This window comes from Loxodonta africana, chromosome 3 (genome assembly GCF_030014295.1).
Source record: "Loxodonta africana isolate mLoxAfr1 chromosome 3, mLoxAfr1.hap2, whole genome shotgun sequence".
Classification (NCBI taxonomy): domain Eukaryota; kingdom Metazoa; phylum Chordata; class Mammalia; order Proboscidea; family Elephantidae; genus Loxodonta; species Loxodonta africana.
Window position 1 is genome coordinate 208,506,544 of NC_087344.1, and position 19,250 is coordinate 208,525,793.

The 19,250-nt window shown below is 40.8% G+C and overlaps 1 protein-coding gene across 1 annotated transcript in view; it reads right to left on the reverse strand.

Annotated features, from left to right (window-relative positions):
* LOC100660588 (putative dimethylaniline monooxygenase [N-oxide-forming] 6) overlaps positions 1-16,420 on the reverse strand; it is a 29,095-nt gene extending 12,675 nt beyond the window's left edge. The window contains exons 1-3 of the mRNA XM_010594964.2: positions 16,289-16,420; positions 7,973-8,161; positions 1,189-1,351 (exon numbers count right to left, since the gene is read on the reverse strand). Of these exons, the coding sequence (XP_010593266.1) occupies positions 1,189-1,351; positions 7,973-8,161; positions 16,289-16,420 (484 nt within the window). The remainder of the gene's footprint in view (positions 1-1,188; positions 1,352-7,972; positions 8,162-16,288) is intronic.
* Between the last annotated feature and the right edge of the window lie 2,830 nt (positions 16,421-19,250).

Here is a 19,250-nt window from a genome sequence, read left to right on the forward strand (position 1 = left end):
CTCACATGAAATTATGAACATTCACTTTTTCAATGTTTTTCTTTTTTGGCCTTTTATTATCAGTCTTAATTAAAAAAAAAAAAAATTTCTAGTTGAAATGCTTTTACCCTTTCAGTGGTTTTTGATACTAAGTCCCTGAATAATTACTGTTAGTACCTTAAAAACAAAAACATGTGACCTTACAGTTTGATAATAATAACAGCCAATATTTATTGAGTACTTACTGTGGGTTAGGCCCTCTGCTAAATGGTTTACATATTTTAACTCATTTAATCTTGATAATATCCTTGAATGGTAGGTACAAGAATTACCCCTATTTTAAAAGATAAGGAAATTGAGGCAAAGAAGTCAAGTGACTTGCCTAAGATCATGTGATAAGGAATTAGTGGAATAAGGAATTGCACCCAGTTATTCTCAGCCTACGCTTGAAAAACAAACAAAAAATCCTTTGCCCACACTCAGAACCACTAAATATACTGCCTTATAACATTAGTAGTTGTAGACTTCTGTCCTCCTTGACCTCCACCATTTTTTCGTTCACTTTAGCCTGTGAAAACCATGCCTTGAGGTAGGAACTCTAATATCTTTGAGGGTGCATGTGCTCCTAGAACAAGGAAGGAAGGAAAAGAAAGAAGGGAGGGAGGGAAGAAGAGAAAAAGGAATAAAGGGATGAAGGAAGGAAGGTAGGTTGCTGTGTATTGTATTTACTTGATTTTGCCACTTTGGGGTAGTATTGGAGAGCCTCCCCCAATGCCAACACACAATCACTGAGATTTCTAAAGTTAATTTGCAAATTGTGGCTATAGAAGGAATTAGAAAATCCAGATTTCCCCTATAAGTAACATAAGAAAATGGAACGTTTTGGTGGCTGAACTCTACTTCTTTGGATGTTACTCTGCCCAGAGACTCCAGGAGTAGTCAAGACTTATACTTGAGTTACTTTCTCTAAACTTAGAAACTTTGTCATAGTCTCTGATCTATGACTTATAGGTTTTTTAATTCTTTTAAGATATGAGTTTAGAAGGCCATTTATTACTGTATTTCACGTATTATCAGGCTTAAAAGATTTTTTGTTTAAATCTTTGGTGCCTTAAAAATAATCATTACATACAATCTTTGTAAAAATCTGTCTGAATTCTTGATGTTTGTGCATAAGTCCCCAGATTAATATATAATTTCCAGACTTACCAGGAAAGGAATTAGTTGGCAGATTGGGGTATACACGATGTCCTGAACAAATCATTACAGCATCAAAAGTAGTAGATTCCTGTTTACCATCCTTTTCAATAACAATATCCCATTGGCCAGTGACTAAGAAACCGGGACATTTCTTTATACTGGAAACCAGGGTCTTAAAACAAACAAAAAGAAACTATTTCTGTTTATAATACTATGTTATTATTATTATTTTTTTTTATTGCAGTATTTCTTTGGAGGAAATAATTGTTATGCACTCTTCTGGTCATTGAGGAATGTATGGAAAGACATTAAAATAGGAATCACAGTGAACCTTCAGTGATTCCTCAGATCTCATAAGGAAAATTACTCACTGGGGTATATTCACCTTTTCACATAGAATTAATAGATTTGGTGTAAATAACACTTAGTATTCTTGTGAAACGTGCTGTGGAACAAATTCATGTTTTGTTTTCTTACTGCTATTCTCTATTGGCATCCATAGATAATTCCTTTTCTGACCTCACATTCCGTCTACTCAATAAATAGGGGAATTTCTCAAGGTTCAATCCTTGGTCCCTCCTTTGCTTTGTGTATATACTAGCTGTTGGGAACATTAGCCACTTGCCTAGTATCAGTATGTATATACAGCATTGGTCTTCCTTCTATTATCCAGACCAGCTTTACCTTTCCATTTCCAGGGCATAACGCTTCCTCAAATGTAGTGTATTTATGATAGAACTACTCCTGTTTTCCCTGAAACTGGCTGCAGACTTTCATATTTCTCGTAATGAGGGCATGAACCTCCCAATCATCTGCCTCAAACTCACCATCTGTTTTGACTGATACTTCTCCATTCTTGCCTTATGCCTAAGCAATCATTTCCCTCAGGATCTTACTTTCTTTTCCTTTCTATGACTGCTAACGCTGCCTTGGTTCAAGTCCTTATCACTCCATTGCATGGACTCCTGCCCTGTCTCTAGTCTCCGATTTCCTAAAGCCATCCCTTCGTGCTGCTTGTCACGTGTTTCTAAAATGCCATGTTGATTCAGTGTTCCCTGCTCAAAGCTATTTCTGTTACCTCACAGCTTATAGGATTCTTTCCACATTTCTAATGCTATAATGCAAAGCCTGCACAATTCTATCCTAGTCTACACTTCTGTTTTTTTTTTTTTCCTGGTAGTCCCATAAACTCTTCTGGGACAGAGAGTTCCAGTATTCATTCTCCACTTTTTCCTTACCAACAGAACTTTGATTTTGTTTGGAGTGGCAATATGCCCAGCAAAGGGATGTATTTCCCAGGCTCCTGTGCAAACTAGATTGGCCTATGAGATACAAACAATGTTGTTGGGTAGGTTTTTCAGAGGAATTGAGAAAGGGGACTGATTCATCTGGGAGTACATCCTTTCACCATTCATTCTTCCTTTTTTTTCTTTTCCAGAAGGTGATTGTGATGGCTGAAGCTCCAGTAATTATCTTGGACTATGAGGCAACCTTGATGATGTAAACCTCGTGCAAACAATTGTGAAACTGAGCCCCTGAGGACTGTGGGTACCAATTTGTGGACGACTTCACCTTGGACTTCTTTTACAAGATTACAAAATAAACTTCTATCTTTTTAAAGCTACAAATACTGGTTTCCTGACACATATGCACCTTTACTTCCTTTAGAAAACTGCCTTCCCAAAAATTGTTGACTCCTGCTTCATGATAATCTCCATAGTATATTTTACCTGTAAATTAGAACACTTTTTAACATTTTCTTCTTTTTTGGTATTGATATAAACTTTTATGTTTACTTACCCTTAATATATTTATTTTGATCTCCAATTAGATTATAAACTTCCTGAGGACTGACTGCTTCGATATATGGCACATAGCACAATACTTAGCACACAGTAGAAACTTCATTAATGTTTGTTAATATTGCTGCCATAAATTGAGGCAATAATGACAACTGGAAATTTTTATTCAACTACATTTTTGGAACTATTCCAGGTAAAGAAATTATGCAGATATAATCCCAATTATAATTTTGCTGTTTGTTTTTTTTTTCACTATGCATATGTGTTCTGCATTTAATAGTAATACATTGAGGCTAACAGTTCCGAATAAATGTAAAGCATTATTATTTACAGAAATAATGCCTCTATGTCATAACTTCTAAGGCTGTTACAGTGAGACAGGCCACTTTTGTGTATACTTTCTTGCCATGGTCTTATAACTCCCACCAAAATGCTGTGTTGTCGTGGTTAGGGGCAGTTCTGTCGGCTCCGACTCATAGTGACCCTATGTACAACAGAACGAAACGCTGCCTGGTTCTGCGCCGTCATCACAATCATTGTTATGCTTGAGCCAATTGTTACAGCCACTGTGTCAATCCATCTTCCTCATTTTCACTGACTGTCTATTTTACCAAGCATGATGTCTTTCTCCAGGGACTGGTCCCTCCTGGAAAACATGTCCAAAGTATGTGAGATTTAGTCTCACTATGTTTCAAATGAGCATTCTGGCTGTACTTCTTCCAAGATAGATTTGTTTGTTCTTCTAGCAGTTCATGGTATATTCAACATTCTTCACCGACATCACAATTTAAAGGTGTCAATTCTACTGTCTTCCTTATTCATTTTTCAGCTTTCTCATCCGTATAAGGCAATTGAAAACATCATGGCTTGGGTCAGGCGCACCTTAGTCTTCAGGGTGACATCTGTGTTTTTCAACACTTTAAAGAGGTCTTCTGCGCAGATTTGCCCAATGCAATGCATCTTTTGATTTTCTGACTGCTGCTTACATGGGTGTTGATTGTGGATCCAAGTAAAATGAAATCCTTGACAACTTCAATCTTTGCTTCCTTTATCATGATGTTGCTTATTGGTCCAGATGTGAGGATTTTTGTTTTCTTTTATGTTGAGGTGTAATCTTTACTGAAGGTTGTGGTCTTTGATCTTCATCATTAAGTGCTTCAAGTGCTCTTCACTTTCAGCAAGCAAGGTTGTGTCATCTGCATATCTCAGTTTGTTAATGAGTCTTTCTCCAGTCCTGATGCCACATGGTTCTTCATATAGTCCAGCTTCTTGGATTATTTGCACAGCATACAGACTGAATAAGTATGGTGAAAGGATACAACCCTGACACACACCTTTCTTGACTTTAAACTGTGTAATATTCCCTTTTTCTGTTTGAAAGACTGCCTCTTGATCTATGTGCAAATTCCTCATGAGCACAATTTAGTATTCTAGAATTCTCATTCTTTGCAATATTTCCATAATTTGTTTTGATCCACACAGCCAAATGCCTTTGCCTAGTCAATAAAACACAGGCAAACATCCTTCTGGTGTTCTCTGCTTTCAGCCATGATCTGTCTGACATCAGCAATGATATCCTTTGTTCCAGGTCCTCTTCTGAACCTGGCTTGAATTTCTGACAGTTCCTTGTCAATACACTGCTGCAACCGCTTTTGAATGATCTTCAGCAAAATTTTACTTACATGTGGTATTAATGATATTGTTTGATAATTTCCACATTCTGTTGCATCACCTTTCTTTGGAATGGTTGCAAATGTGGATCTCTTCTTGTCGGTTGGCCTGGTAGCTGTCTTCCAAATTTCTTGGTATAGATCAGTGAGCACCTCCAGTGCTGAAACCATTTGTTGAAATATTTCAATTGGTATTCCGTCAATTCCTGGAGCCTCGTTTTTGGCCAATGCCTTCAGTGCAGCTTGGACCTCTTCCTTCAGTGCCATCGTTCTTGATCATATGCTACGTCCTGAAATGGTTGAATGTTGACCAATTGTTTTTGGTACAATGACTCTATGTATTCTTTCCATCTGCCTTTTGATGCTTCCTGCATTGTTTAATATTTTCCCCGTAGAATCCTTCAATATTGAAACTATCTCAAGGCTTGAATTTTTTCAGCTTGAGAAACACTGAGCATGTTCTTCCCTTTTGTTTTTCTGACTCCAGGTCTTTGCACATGTCATTATAATACTTTACTTTGTCTTCTTGAGTTGACCTTGGAAATCTTACGTTCAGCCATTTTGCTTCATCATTTCTTCCTTTTGCTTTAGCTACTCTACATTCAAGAGCAAGTTTCAGAGTCTCTTGACATTCACTTTGGTCTTCTCTTTCTTTCCTGTCTTTTTTAATGATCTTTTGCTTTCCTTATGTATGATGCTCTTGATGTCCTTCCACAGCTCATCTGGTCTTTGGTCATTAGTATAAAATGCATCAAATCTATTCTTCAGATGGTCTCAAATTCGGGTGGCATATACTCAAGGTCGTACTTTGGCTTTTGTGGACTTGTTCTAATTTTCTTCAACTTCAGCTTGAACTTGTAAATGAGCAATTGATGGTCTGCTCCACAGTCGACCCCTGGCCTTGTTCTGACTGACTATGTGGTGCTTGTCCATTGTCTCTTTCCACAAATATAGTCAATTTGATTTCTGTGTATTCCACCTGGTGAGGCCCATAGGTATAGTTGCCAGTTATGATGGTGACAAAAGATATTTGCAATGAAGTCATTGGTCTTGCAAATTTTTCTCATGCAATCTCTGGTATTATTTCTGTCACCAAGGGCATATTTTCCAACTACCAATCCTTCTTCTTTCTTTCCACCTTTCGCATTCCAAATCCAGTAATTATCAGTGAGTTTTGATTGCACGTTTGATCAATTTCAAACTGAAGAAATTGGTAAAAATCTTCAATTTCTTCATCTTTGGCCTTAGCAGTTGGTGTGTAAATTTGAATAATAGTTGTATTAACTGGTCTTCCTTGTAGGCGTATTGATATCATCCTATTACTGTCAGCATTGTACTTTGGGATAGATCTTAAAATGTTCTTTTTGACGATGAATGTGATGCCATTCCTCTTCAAGTTGTCAACCTCTCCATAGGAAACTATATGATTATCCAATTCAAAATGGCCAATATCAGTCCATTTCAGCTCCCTAAGGCTTAGGATATTGATTTTTATGCGTTCCATTTCATTTTTGATGATTTTCAATTTCCGTAGATTCATACTTCGTACATTCCATGTTCTGATTATTTATGGATATTAGCAGATGTTTCTTCTCATTTTGAGTCATGTCACATCCACAAAAGAAGGTCCTGAAAGCTTGACTCCAACCACATCATTAAGGTCAATTCTACTTTGAGGAGGCAGCTCTTCCCCAATCATATTTTGGGTGCCTTCCAACCTGAAGGGCTCATCTTCTGATACTATATTAGCAATGTTCCACTGCTGTTCATAATGTTTTCACTGGCCAATTTTTTTCAGAAGTAGACTGCCAGGCCCTTCTTCCTAATCTGTGTTAGTCTGAAAGCTCTGCTGAAACCTGTCTACCAAAGATGACCCTGCTGGGGTTTGAAACACTGGTGACAAAGCTTCTAGTATCACAACAACATGTAAGCCACCACATAATGACAAACTGACATACACATGGAGGAAAGGCTGGGTGGAAGTATGCAAATAATGGCTTGTGGCCCACCAGTGGGATTGGATAACTTGGTCTTAATGTAAATAAGGAGCATGGCACATTTGTGGGGGTGGTACCATGCAAATAAGTTGCATGGAACCCTAATAAGTGGATTGGACAGTTTTGGCATCCTGCTGGGCTTAAAAGAGAGCCAATTCCAGGCAGAGTGGGACCTAACTACCACCAAGAAGCAGAGATGGGAGCGAAGTGTGTCCTTTGGACCTGGGATCCCTGTGTTGAGACCCTTCTTGACCCAGGATACAAAGAGAAAGCTGTAACACTGAAGACGGCAAGATGGCAAGAGGCAGTGGCAGAGAAATGGCAGCAGCAGAGACAGCAGAACCAGGAGACTGGCAGGAGAAAGGCTGTAAGCTTCCATGCCAGTGGAACGAGAAAGCTGATGCCTTCAGGTGGAAGGCTTACTGGCAGAGTGCAGTGCCTCTGGGTACTTACTGGTAGAGCTATAAGAGCTTTGTAACAATTATCCAAGAAGGGCAGAGGCCAAGCTGGCTCAAGAGGCTCTTTGGGGAGCTGAGGGCCCGAGAGCGACACGACTGCAGCATGGCTGAGAAAAGGCTGTCCTGATGGAAGAACTGCATCCTCAGCTTTGTGAACTTGAATCGTAACCGGTTACTTCCCTAATAAACCCCACAACTGTGGGTATGATCTATGAGTTCTGTGTGACCATTGCAAAGAATAAATGAACCCAGGAGAAAAGTAGGGAGCCCCTTGGGAGGGATGTTTGGAGGGTGGATGTATGTCTGACCTCTGTTTCATAAGAATCAGCCTGGGGCTGTTGCCACTGCTGCTGATGATGATTCTTCCCCTCCTGAAGTTAGGGGAGGTCAGATGCTGCCTCCGTGCCATTCTTACAGCTCTATAAGGGGAAATCTAATAAATTAAGTGTGTGAAAGATGAGGGCTATGACTATGTTAATCATTCAATTAAATTGTTACTGTCTTTGTAATGGCAGAACTTTTAATGAATACCATGTTTTCTTGAACCACAACTCGTTGGCGCTGAATTCATGGAAGTAGAGAATCTGGGATTGTTTCTAGAACATTACAGCATGTGACTGGGAAGTATACTGTGATGGTATAGCTGCCTCTAGTATTTTCTATGGTATTTTAAAAGCCCTCTGAGACTAGTGGAGAACAAATCCAGGGGGGGAAAAAAAGTAGTAGTTGAATATAATCTGAACTCACATTTGATTGGTGAGGTGTCCAAACTTCTGGCTTTGATTTCTGCCGGGGTGCTGTATCCTTACTTCTCCTCTAACTCATACACACGTTGATACCAATGACACCAGTTATGAGGTCTCTACCTCAGACTGTATGTATCTGAGAAGATTCTTCTTTTGAGCAAATGCCTTTATGTGCTCCTGGATCTTGCTGTGGTGCGTGTAGTTAGGATAGTCATCAGAGTAAGGGAAATCTGGAAAGCATATCATTTCTTTGGAAGAGTTGGTGAACACAGACTGGAAAATGCTGGCTCTGCCTTCCTCTGGCTGGTCCTAGGAAGAATAACAAAGCTTTAAAAATAAGTCCAAAATGGTGGACCCCTTAATGAATATGCAATTCTTGGTTGCCTGAAAACTTCTAATATTAAAAAAAAAAAAAAAATTACAAGCTCTCTGTAAGTTCTAAAATGGAAAGCCCTTAGTACAGCACCTAACACAGAGCTAGAAAGCTCTTTCCACATTAGTCCTCTTACTCGAAGTACCCCCAGTGTTGTTGTTATTTGCCGTCCTGTCGATCCTGACTCGTAGTGACCGCATGTGTTACAGAGTATAACTGCTTCGTAAGGTTTTCTTGGCTGTAATCTTTTTTTTAAAATTGTGCTTTAAGTGAAAGTTTATAAATCATGTCAGTCTGTCATACAAAAATTTATACACACCTTGCTATATACTCCTAGTTGCTCTCCCCTCAAAGAGACAGCACACTCCTTCTTTCCACTCTCTATTTTTGTGTGCATTCAACCAGCCTCTGACTCCCTCTGCCCTTCCATCTCCCATCTAGACAGGAGCTGCCCACATAGTCTCACGTGTCTACTTGATCTGAGAAGCTCACTCCTCACCAGTATCGTTTTCTATCCCATAGTTCAGTCCAATCCCTGATCAAAGAGTTGCCTTTGGGAATGGTTCCTGTCCTGGGCCAACAGAAGGTCTGGGGACCATGACCACTGGGGTCCTTCTAGTCTCAGTCAGACCATTAAGTCTGGTCTTTTTATGAGAATTTGGGGTCTGCATCCCACTGTTCTCCTGCTCCCTCAGGGGTTCTCTGTTGTGTTCTCTGTCAGGGCTGTCATTGGCTGTATTGACTGTAATCTTAATGAAAGTAAATTGCCAGGCCTTTTCTTCTGCAGTACCTCTGGGTGAGTTTGAACTGCCATCCTTTATGTTAACAGTTGAGCACAAACCGTTTGTGTCACTTAGGGATTTTACCCCTTTTATTAAAATTAGCTGTCTTTATAATCACTTAAATTTTTCTTTATTTTTTCTATCACCAGCACTGATTCTGATCTCATACTCATGTTAAAAAAACACAACAAAAATGCCCAGCGGAGACTGTGACTTTTAGCCTATTTGATTTGCTTTGTAGAGTTTGGAGGAGCACTGGTGGTACCGTTGAGATAGAGCCCCCACAGTGCAGTATTAAAAAGCATGTTTTTTTTTTTTTTTTTTTTTCACGCCTGGCTTCCTCCCCTACAGCGTAGTATTAAAAATCCTGTTTCCTTTGCTGGGCTTCCTCCCTGTCAAGCTCTGCGTTTGAATCCTGCTTTTGCTTGGAGGTTCTTTGTAAACCCCATTGCACCCGAGTAGTATGATTAAGAATGTTGCGGATGTAACTTGTGTGAAGCCCCTACTTGTAAAACCCTTTAAAAATAACTTGCTTGTCTGCCCTTGGTGAGCAGTCTTGGCAGCAGCACCTCCAACTGACTCCTTTTTCTTATACAACGAAATAAAGGTGCCTTTCCTGTTTTCCCACCTCGGTCTCTCGTTTATCGGCCAATACAAGTCATGCTGAGCAAGAACCTGGGGTTTCTGTCTGGTAGCACAGTGGTTAAGCATTCAGCTGCTAACAGAAAGTTTGGCAGTTCAAACCCACCAGCCGCCCTGGGAGAAAGATGTGGCAGTCTGCCTTGGAAACCTTACAGGGGACAGTTCCACCATGTCCTATAGGGTTGCTGAGTTGGAATCAACTAAACAACAATGGGTTTTATATAGAGTTCAATGAACTCTTTCTTCAGCAGTAAGAGAACACTTTATTGAAGTGATTTCCCAACTTTGGTGTAATCAGTATCACCTGGAAGGCTTGTTAGCCCCTCCTAGATCCCACTCCCAGATTCCCGATTTAGTAGGTTCCTGAGGACCACACTTTGAGAACCTCTACTCTGTTGTACGTGAATTCTGCACGTGAGGAGTTTCTTAGCTAGTGGTATTCACTCTTCACCAAAGAAACACAGGTACCAGGGGCCTTAGAACATGTGTTAAATCTTGGCACTTCATTTTAAGGCCACCGTGACCCCAATACTCCGCAGCATGTTTTCTCCTTTTTCAAAATGCGTGACTGAGAGCTTGACATAACTAACGCCATGATGAACCTTGCCCTGCCTACCTCCTCCTTCACATACCTCTGTTAATGACTTTGTTTTGACCAAACGTTATTGACTTTGTTCTTTGTTTTAAACTGATGCAAATAACCTTTTGTTATGTCTGACCACCTGTGGCCTACAACCTCCAGAGGAAAATCAGAGCCCAGGTATCTGATATGAATATCTTTAGCCTAATGAAGAAATATCCGGCAGGGGACTACAAAGACACTTGTAACCCTTGTAAGAGTCTACATAAGCTCTAACGTTAAATTGCTCTTTGGGGCTCCATAGAGACAGCCTGTGTTGCTGCTGGGTCCCTGGTGATGTATACAACTCATTAATAAACTTTCTCACTCTTTCTGATTTGGGAGTATGTTTCATTGGCTTAGCTGCTCCAGGGCACGGACCCTAATCAGGTAACACCACTGTCATTGAATAGTGGTTTCTTTTTAGAGAAGTAGCTGAAGGCTAAATTGTAGATAAACATTTTCCGTTATAAGGACTGGATAAAAGTTCACACAGTGTGCTGCCCTGAAAATAAATTCAAAAGCTGGCAGCCTCTGCTTCCCGATATCCTGAACCCTGTGAAATGGAGGAAAGGATGGATGGCAGACTGGATTCAAATACTCTGTCTCCTTCCCCTGCTCAGTCATCTCTGGACGAGGGAGACAAAAGTGCTGGGACTTGCAAGTGGATTGAGAGGATTGTGTCTCTGGGGGTTGCTTGAGGCTTCATTGCTTCTCCAGTTGAAAATAAATCCTCTTCTACTCATGGTTGCTGTATTTCTCATAAGAAGCAGATCTCAAAGGTTTTAACCTTTTTTTTAGCCTCACTTTGAAATTTCTGCTCAGGTCAGAAAAACAGTGAAGGCTCATGCTTGGCAGGTTCTCAGATTTGAGCCTTTTCTGTTCACCCACAGCAGGTGCCTTTTGTACGTGTTTGAGGAGAGGTAGAGAGGAAGTTTCTCAGCTGCCCATTGACTGATGGGAGCGGCTGAGCTGCGAGCTGGGGCTGGCTAAAGAATATGAGACTCTGCTCTGGGAAAAGGAGGTGATAAAACCTTGGATTATTTCCATCTTTAAAGGCTGTCCTCTCTTTTGCCCCTTGACCCCAGCCAGTTATATAACAGGAGGAGAGAACACGTGCTTTACAGTTGCTTGGGCTGTTCTACAGATAAAGGAAGACAATTGTATTACATAACAACTGGCAGTTGCTCCATTTTCATTATTTCAATTCATGGAGTGGGTTGAGCCAGTAAGGAGGACATTAAGCTCAGACTTTGCCTCTGGCAGAGGGAACATGCCCTAGAACAAGAGATCAAACAGTTGTGGGCGTGTTATAAGCAAGCCCAAACCCGCTGCCTACTCTATAGGACAGAGTAGAACTGCCCCAGTAGGGCTTCCAAGGAGCAGCTGATGGATTCAAACTGCTCACCTTCTGGTCAGCAGCCATAACTCTTAACCACTGTGCCACCAGGGCTCCACGTTCTGACTCGCTTTCTTTTATTATAACTGTGTCCATCTCTCATCTTTCCCACTAGAACATAAGGGCAAGGCTAGAGACTAATTCAAGACTATTGTGCATGCATCTGTTGAACAGGAAAATTAATAACAGATATCTTACTTTGATTTTAAGGTTTTTCTTATCCAGGAAACCAAATATTAGCCTTAAAAAACCTCCCCCAAACAACAAAAGCCTATCAGGAACCATTTTATAGCAATGTAAATTTGTCTTATCCTGCTAGAAAAGGATAGCGGACAAAACATTACCTCCAAATTTAAATTTCAAAAAAGTCTCTTGGCTGCTGGTGGGTGGAAGGCCAAATTCTTAGCAGCCAAGCCAGAAGTAACCTGATACCAATAAAAGAGGAAGGCTGTGTTCAGTAAATCCTGTTAAGATTAGTCAGTGGTTGACTGTGTATATTTCTACCTCCTCTTCTCTTTGTAAACCCATTGTACCCGGCTTCTTCTTCGAGCCATTTGCCTTTTCTGGAATTAAAATGGCCTGAATCGACTCGAGGGCACTGGGTTTTTACATGTATACAGAATAACAGCTCAGAATGAAACTCCTGTTCAAATTCCAGTGAGTTTTGATTATTTTTAACACACCCTAGCAGCCTGCCTTGATCTTCTTTTACATCCCATCTCTGCTTATCAGTCTCATTTCTGCTTGTCTAAATATCACCTTTGATTTAGGAGATAATATTGGAGCCATTATTCCCTGTCCTAAAATGTGACCCAGTTGGAGCTGGACTCACAAGGACACATCAAGTGGGCCCTGAGGTATAAAGACAATAGCTAGGACAATCTTGGAAAACATCTTTTAGGGAATATTTCACACAGCACAAAATACATACTTTTGACTCATAATCTTTTTCTATTAGCATTACTGAAACCCGTACCAGTGGTTATTAAGAAAGGCAATTCAAAATGTGTAATCACGGTGACTTAACAGTTTTTAGTCAATCTGTACAAAGGTGAAGGTTTCAATGGTTTTGCCCAGTTGTAACGTTAATATGTACTGATGATTCTGTAATGTCCCTTGGACTTGGACAGACATGGCTCTGGCAGCATGCTTGGCTGTTTCCTACTTTTGCCTCTTTGAATATATGCAGAATAAAACCTTTCCTTTTGCTTTACTAAACTTTGTGATGTTTTTAACCTAGAACACCTTAGAAACACCAGCTCAAAATTCGCCTCCTTTATCACGTCGTCCCTGGCCTTGATCCTTCTCACTAAACTGCAATTCATTTCTACCTCCACTAAACACCTGGTTGTTTCACATATTCGCTTTGTTGTCGTTAGCTGCCATCGGGCTGACGCCAGCTCTTGGTGACCTTATGTACAACAGAATGAAATATTACCTGGTCCTGAGCCATCTTCGCGATAGTTGGTATATTTGAGTCCATTGCTGTGGCTTTTGTGTCAATCCTTGGGATTGAGGGTTTCCCTTGTTTTTGTTGACCCTCTACCAAACGTGATGTCCTTTTCTAGGGATTGATCATATTCACCTGTATTAGAGTTATTCTAATATTTATTTCTGCCTTTAAAATGTGGATATCTACTGTACCACTTACGTGCAGCTATGCCTCACACAGCACCCTACACGTTATATACGCAGTGTGTATTTGTTTAATGAATAAGTGGATGGATGAGTGGAAATAAAGTCCAGACAGCACTGGTTTCCTTTTTTTCCCTTTCGTAATCAAAATGATACAGGCCTATTGTACACAGTTTGTTACCCAATCTCTTATTATAGCAGCAATAAAATCTTTTGAGGACATGAGGCACTGTGTAGGATTATACGAAATGTAAAACAGGCTAACATTTAGCTTGCCAGTGTTTAAGCCCCATTTGACTTTAATTTCTCAGAAAAAACCTGCGGTGAAAAGTTCAGAATTATCGAGTTTCTCACTTTCACAACACCTTTTGCCTAACAGAGACTTGCAAGTTGAAAGCTTATGTAACATAGGTTTCAAAAATCCCTCTCTAATAGTACGTTGTGCCAAGTAAATATTCTTAGAAAAGAAAAAAGTACGGGTGTATGTGCGTTCATGTCTCCACTGAGTCTTTGAGTAGAATTCTGTTTGTACACCATGACCTTATGGAAAAGTGACATTCTGTCTTGTGGATAACCCAGAGGGTGATCTTGTGTCTTATTGATTTGCCGTCTACTCCTTCCCTAAGTAAGCTCTCTTAACTGGCTATACTGGTTAACTCACGATCCCTTGGGTACATCCTGTTCATTGCTGCCTTTGTGTCTTTCCTCAATTGCTGATCATTCCTTCCTAGAAACCCCTCCCCAGTAGGCCACCTGGCACTGCCACACTGCTCGTGGCTGCACAAGCCTATGGGGTGCCATTCAAAGACTGATGGGAATGGCACTCTCTGGAGGTGTGCCACACAGTGGTTCTGCCTCCCTTTCCACTTTCCTCATCTAAGGACATCCTTCAGGGCTCAACTAAGTGTGAGCCCAGTAGAAAGTTCCCCTTGACCTGTGAAAGTTTCAATGGTCCACCCTCCTCTAAAATCTCAAGGCGCTTGTTGTCCATGCCATTGAGCTGACAGTCAGAAGGGCGCCTTGTTGTAAAGCTCTATAATCTCTTATCGGAAACTCTTGGAGCCAGGCGTATTTTGGAATTTGTACAATTGGGATTTTGCTTCATAACATTCCTAGTGAGGCCTGGGGCAGCACCCTGTAGTCCAGTGCAATAAAATGTCTGCAGTGAGATGCTGAGTGGGACAAATAAAGAGTATGAATAGTCTCATGTCAAGTCAGCTCATGTTTTGTGACCCCATGACTTCAGGACAGGTTTTGCTATCAAATGGATTTTTGCTCATTTGCTATCAAGGGATTGTGGACCTATATTATGACTTGATTTAACAAATACGGTGGAAACCATTTATGTAGCATGATTATGTCACATATTTGTCATCCTAGGATCTAGCACAGAACTCTGCCAAAACAAGTTCTCAAACAGCAACTAATTGTTGCTAAGGAGTCCTGGTGGCACAAAATAGTTAAGCTTTCAGTTGTTAACAGAAAGGTCGGCGACTCAAATCCACCTGCAGTTCCTTGGGAGAAAAGACCTGGCGATCTCCTCCCATAAAGATTACAGCCTAGGAAACCCCATAGGAGAGTTCTACTCTGTCCCATAGGATCGCTATGAGTCAGCATAGACTCGAGGGCACACAACAACAAAAATGAAGTAATAGCCATTTCATGATTTAATCTAGTCTGGTCACATCTCCCTGAGCCAGAAATGTAAATAAAGAAAATTGAACTCTTAAAAAAAAAGTGAACTCTTGATTACTCTGTAATGCAAAATAAAAAATAATTAACCTTATATCTCATACAATACTTTTGCGGTTACAGGTCAAAAAATAAAAGGGGGAAAAAAAAAACTCATGAGATGACGAGAAATGTGCTCCAAGTTAGCACCGATCCACTCTGTTGGAGCAACCTGTTGTTGCAGTTAGGCAACAACTGAGAGCAGAGCAGAATGTGGTTACAAGATGAATGATGTGGATAGAGCGTCTTCAAACCAAATATGTATCTTCTACACCTAGTCAGAATGACTGAGAAGTTCAGAATGGAACGGCTAGAAGCTTCCTAACACCTGGCCTTTGGAATTTTAAAATTTCTGTTTATAATGAATATTTCCTGATTATATTATTTATAGAACAAAGACCCTGAATGACCATCACTTTTCTCTCTATGTTTTCGTTCTACCAGGTGATAGTGTACAGGGTCAGTGGAAAAGGGAGAAGACCCTCAACGAGATGGATTGACACAGTGGCTGCAACGATGGGCTCAAGCATAACAAGGATTGTGGGCATGGTGCAGGACAGTGCACTGTTTTGTTCTGTTATACATAGGGTTGCTACGAGTTGGAACTGACTCGATGGCACCTAACAACAACAACAGCAGGTGATGACAGACCGTTCAATAAACAAAGACACACAATAATCATTATTATTATAATTTATAACATCTGCCCAATAGATATGAGTTAATTAAAAAATAATAGCCTGGTAGAATTGGAAGGTGCATTAGAGGCCACCCAATTTTCAACCTCTGCATTTGACAAATAAGAATTTGAGGTCCAGAAAGAGAAGGTGACTTGCCTAAAATCTACCTGCCTAGAGAACATAAGAGCTTAACTAGAGCTCAGGACCTCTAACCCCTGTCCAGGACTTTGTACCATGTTCCTGGTATTTAAGAGCAATAAGGCATAGTCTTTAGTTACATGGGAAAATGATAGCAAGGCTTGGCTAACTACTGGTGTTAGCACCTTTTACAGCCTGGAGAGCTGGGCTGTGTGTGCTGGTGACAATGTCTAATGAGCTGGCGATGCCCTTTTCAGGACTAGCCCTAATGGGAAATAGTTTTGAGCGGTCAGATATTAGTGTGATGCTGTAGGTACAATTTTACCTTTCAGGTCTGAAGTATTTTGATTCCACAACCTGGAATTTGAATTGATTGGATTTGATTTGCAGTGGAACCTGCCTTCCTCCCACTGATGTCCCAGGGATATGCCACTCACCGAGAACTTCCACAGGCCTCCAATATCACTGCTCTTCTCAAAGCAAGTGTGCTCCAGCCCCTCTTCTAGACAGCACCGTATGGAGGCCAGGCCACTGACACCAGCTCCAATGATGGCCACTCTCTTCCCCATGGTCACCTGTGGCAGGACCTGGGGAGAACTGCTTCAGGAGAGGGCCCCTTAATACTTAGGGGTTTTCAGTAGAAATAACCAGCTGGGCTTTATGTAGCAGGATTGTCCCCTAACACAAGAAGACATAGATGCAGATTAACAGCCAATGCTCTTTTTTTAAATCACTTTTCCTCTAATAAGATACTAAAGCCAATTTCTTCTCCTGATTATTCAAGATGCCAAAAATGGCAGAGTCAGTGAAGGCTAGAGCAGGAAGAATCTTGGAGATCATCAGTCCAATGCATGTAATTGCAAACTAAGCAATTCACACCCTGAGATTAGAAATTATTTCTTCAAGGTCTCCTGTTGAAAAACCCATTGCTCTCAAGTCGATTCCGTCTCATAGCAACCCTATAAGACAGAGTAGAATTGCCCCATAGAGTTTCCAAGGAGCGCCTAGTGGATTTGAACTGCAGACCTTTTGGTTAGCAGCTGTAACTCTTAACCACTACACCACCAGGGTTTCCTTCAAGGTCTCAGAGCTAACAATTAAGTAAAGGAGTCAGAACCAGAACTCAAGCCTTCTTCCTGAAACCTACGTTATCAAATCATCCCTAGTCACTTTGAACGCTTGACTTTCAGGGGTTTTACCTCTTAATTACCTGCCTTCTTCTGCCCAGGGAACCAGCAGTTCTCTAAATGTAGAAGAGAATGGCTTTTAACAATGTCTTGATGTGAAAACTGAGGAAGGGGGAGGAATTATTAATCTTAAAGTAAACCCATTCCCTTTTTCTCGTATTTTTGTTTTTTTTTTTAGAGCCCTGGTAAAACCTGATCAGCCAGACTAGGTATGGTATGGTTAAGAGATGAACAGGAAAGGGAACAGGGAGCTGAGGAGGAAGGGCCGGGAAAGGGCAAACATGAGGCCACTGCTTCTGGTTCCAAAGAATAAACAGTGATTGATGTGTTTGGACCTGTAAGGTAAAACCCCTGGGAGATTAAGGGAGCAGTGATTCTTCTGTTTATTCTTGCTTTGGAACTATAGAACATATAAAGAATGCTATGCACCTGGACTGCAATGAAAGGTTTTGTTGTGCCAACAGTAAAAATGGTTCAATTTTCTGAAAACTTAGGAAAGCTGGATTTGAGGTTGTTGTTGTTGTTAGGTGCCATCCAGTTGGTTCCAACTCATAGCAATCCTGTGTACAGCAGAATGGAACACTGCCTGGCCCTGTGCCATCCTCACAATTGTTGCTATGTTTTAGCCCATTGTTGCAGCCACTGTGTCAGTGCATCTCATTGAGGGTCTTCTCTTTCACTGACTCTCTGCTTTACCAAACATAACGTCCTTCTCCAGAGACTGGTCCCTCTTGATAACATCTCCAAAATACCTGAGACTCAGTCTCACCATCCTTGCTTCTAGGGAGCATTCTGCCTGTACTTCTTAACAGACAGGTTTGTTCATTCTGGCACTCCATAGTATATATTCAATATTCTTTGCCAACACCATAATTCAAAGGCTGCATTTCTTCTTCGGTCTTCCTTATTCATTGTCTAGCTTTTGAATGCATATGAGGTGATTGAAAATACTGTGGTGTTAAGGATTGAATTGTGTCCCCCAAAAATGTATGCCAACTCGGCTAAGCCATGATTCCAAGTATTGTGTGATTGTCCATTTTGTCACCTGATGTGATTTTTCCTATATGTTGTAAGTCCTCCCTCTATGATGTTAATAAGGCAAGATTAGAGGCAGTTATGTTAATGAAGTAGGACTCAATCTACAAGATTAGGTTGTATCTTGAGTTAATCTCTTTTGAAATATAAAAGAGAAGCAAGTAGAGAGACCAGGGGACCTCATGCCACTGAGAGTGAAGAACAAAGAAGCGAGTGTGTCCATTGGACCCTGGATCCCTGCACTGAGAAGCTCCTAGTCCAGGGGAAGATTAATGACAAGAACCCTTCTCCAGAGCCGACAGAGAGAGAAAGTCTTCCCCTGGAGCTGACCCCCTGAATTTGGACTTCTAGCCTCCTTAATTGTGAAAGAATAAATTTCTCTTTGTTAAAGCCACCCACTTGTGGTATTTCTGTCACAGCAGCATTAGATAACTAAGACACATGGCTTGGGTCAGGCACACCTTGGTTCTCAAAGTGGGGTCTTTGCTTTTTAACACTTTAAAGAGGTTTTTTGCAGTAGATTTGTTCAATGCAATACGTTATTAGATTCCTTGACTGCTGCTTCCGTGGGTTCTGATTGTGGATCCAAGTAAAATGAAATCCTTGACAACTTCAATCTTTTCTCTGTGTATCATGATATTGTTTATTGGTCCAGTTGTGAAGATTTTTGTTTTCTTTATGTTGAGGCATAATCCATATTGAAGGCTGTGGTCTTTGATCTTCATGAGTATTTCAAGTCCTTTTCGCTTTCAACAAGCAAGGTTGCATCATCTGTGTATTGCAAGTTGTTAATGATTTGAAGAGCTGAGGCTATCCTAGAGATGATAAGCTTGTAAAACTAGTGAACTCAAAGGACAGAATTGTCTTTGATCCTTGTCTTTGGCCCCCTCCCACTTCTATACCTGCCTACCCTGCATCTGTTCCCTCCCTCTCTTTCTTCTTCTTCTCTTTCTCCCTCTCTTCCTTGGCTTCTTTCACTTTGCAGAGTGCCAACTGTACGTCAAGCATTATGGTAGTCTCCTGAGGTTCACAGATGAGAAGACATAGTACCTTCTACCTAGAAACATATAGTGTAACGGAGAGAGAAGATGAGGAGTGTCATAATGGAACTATGAGTCAGTGTAGTGCCAGAAGAAGCTCTAGGGGCACAGTGGTTAAAGCCCTTGGCTGTTAACTC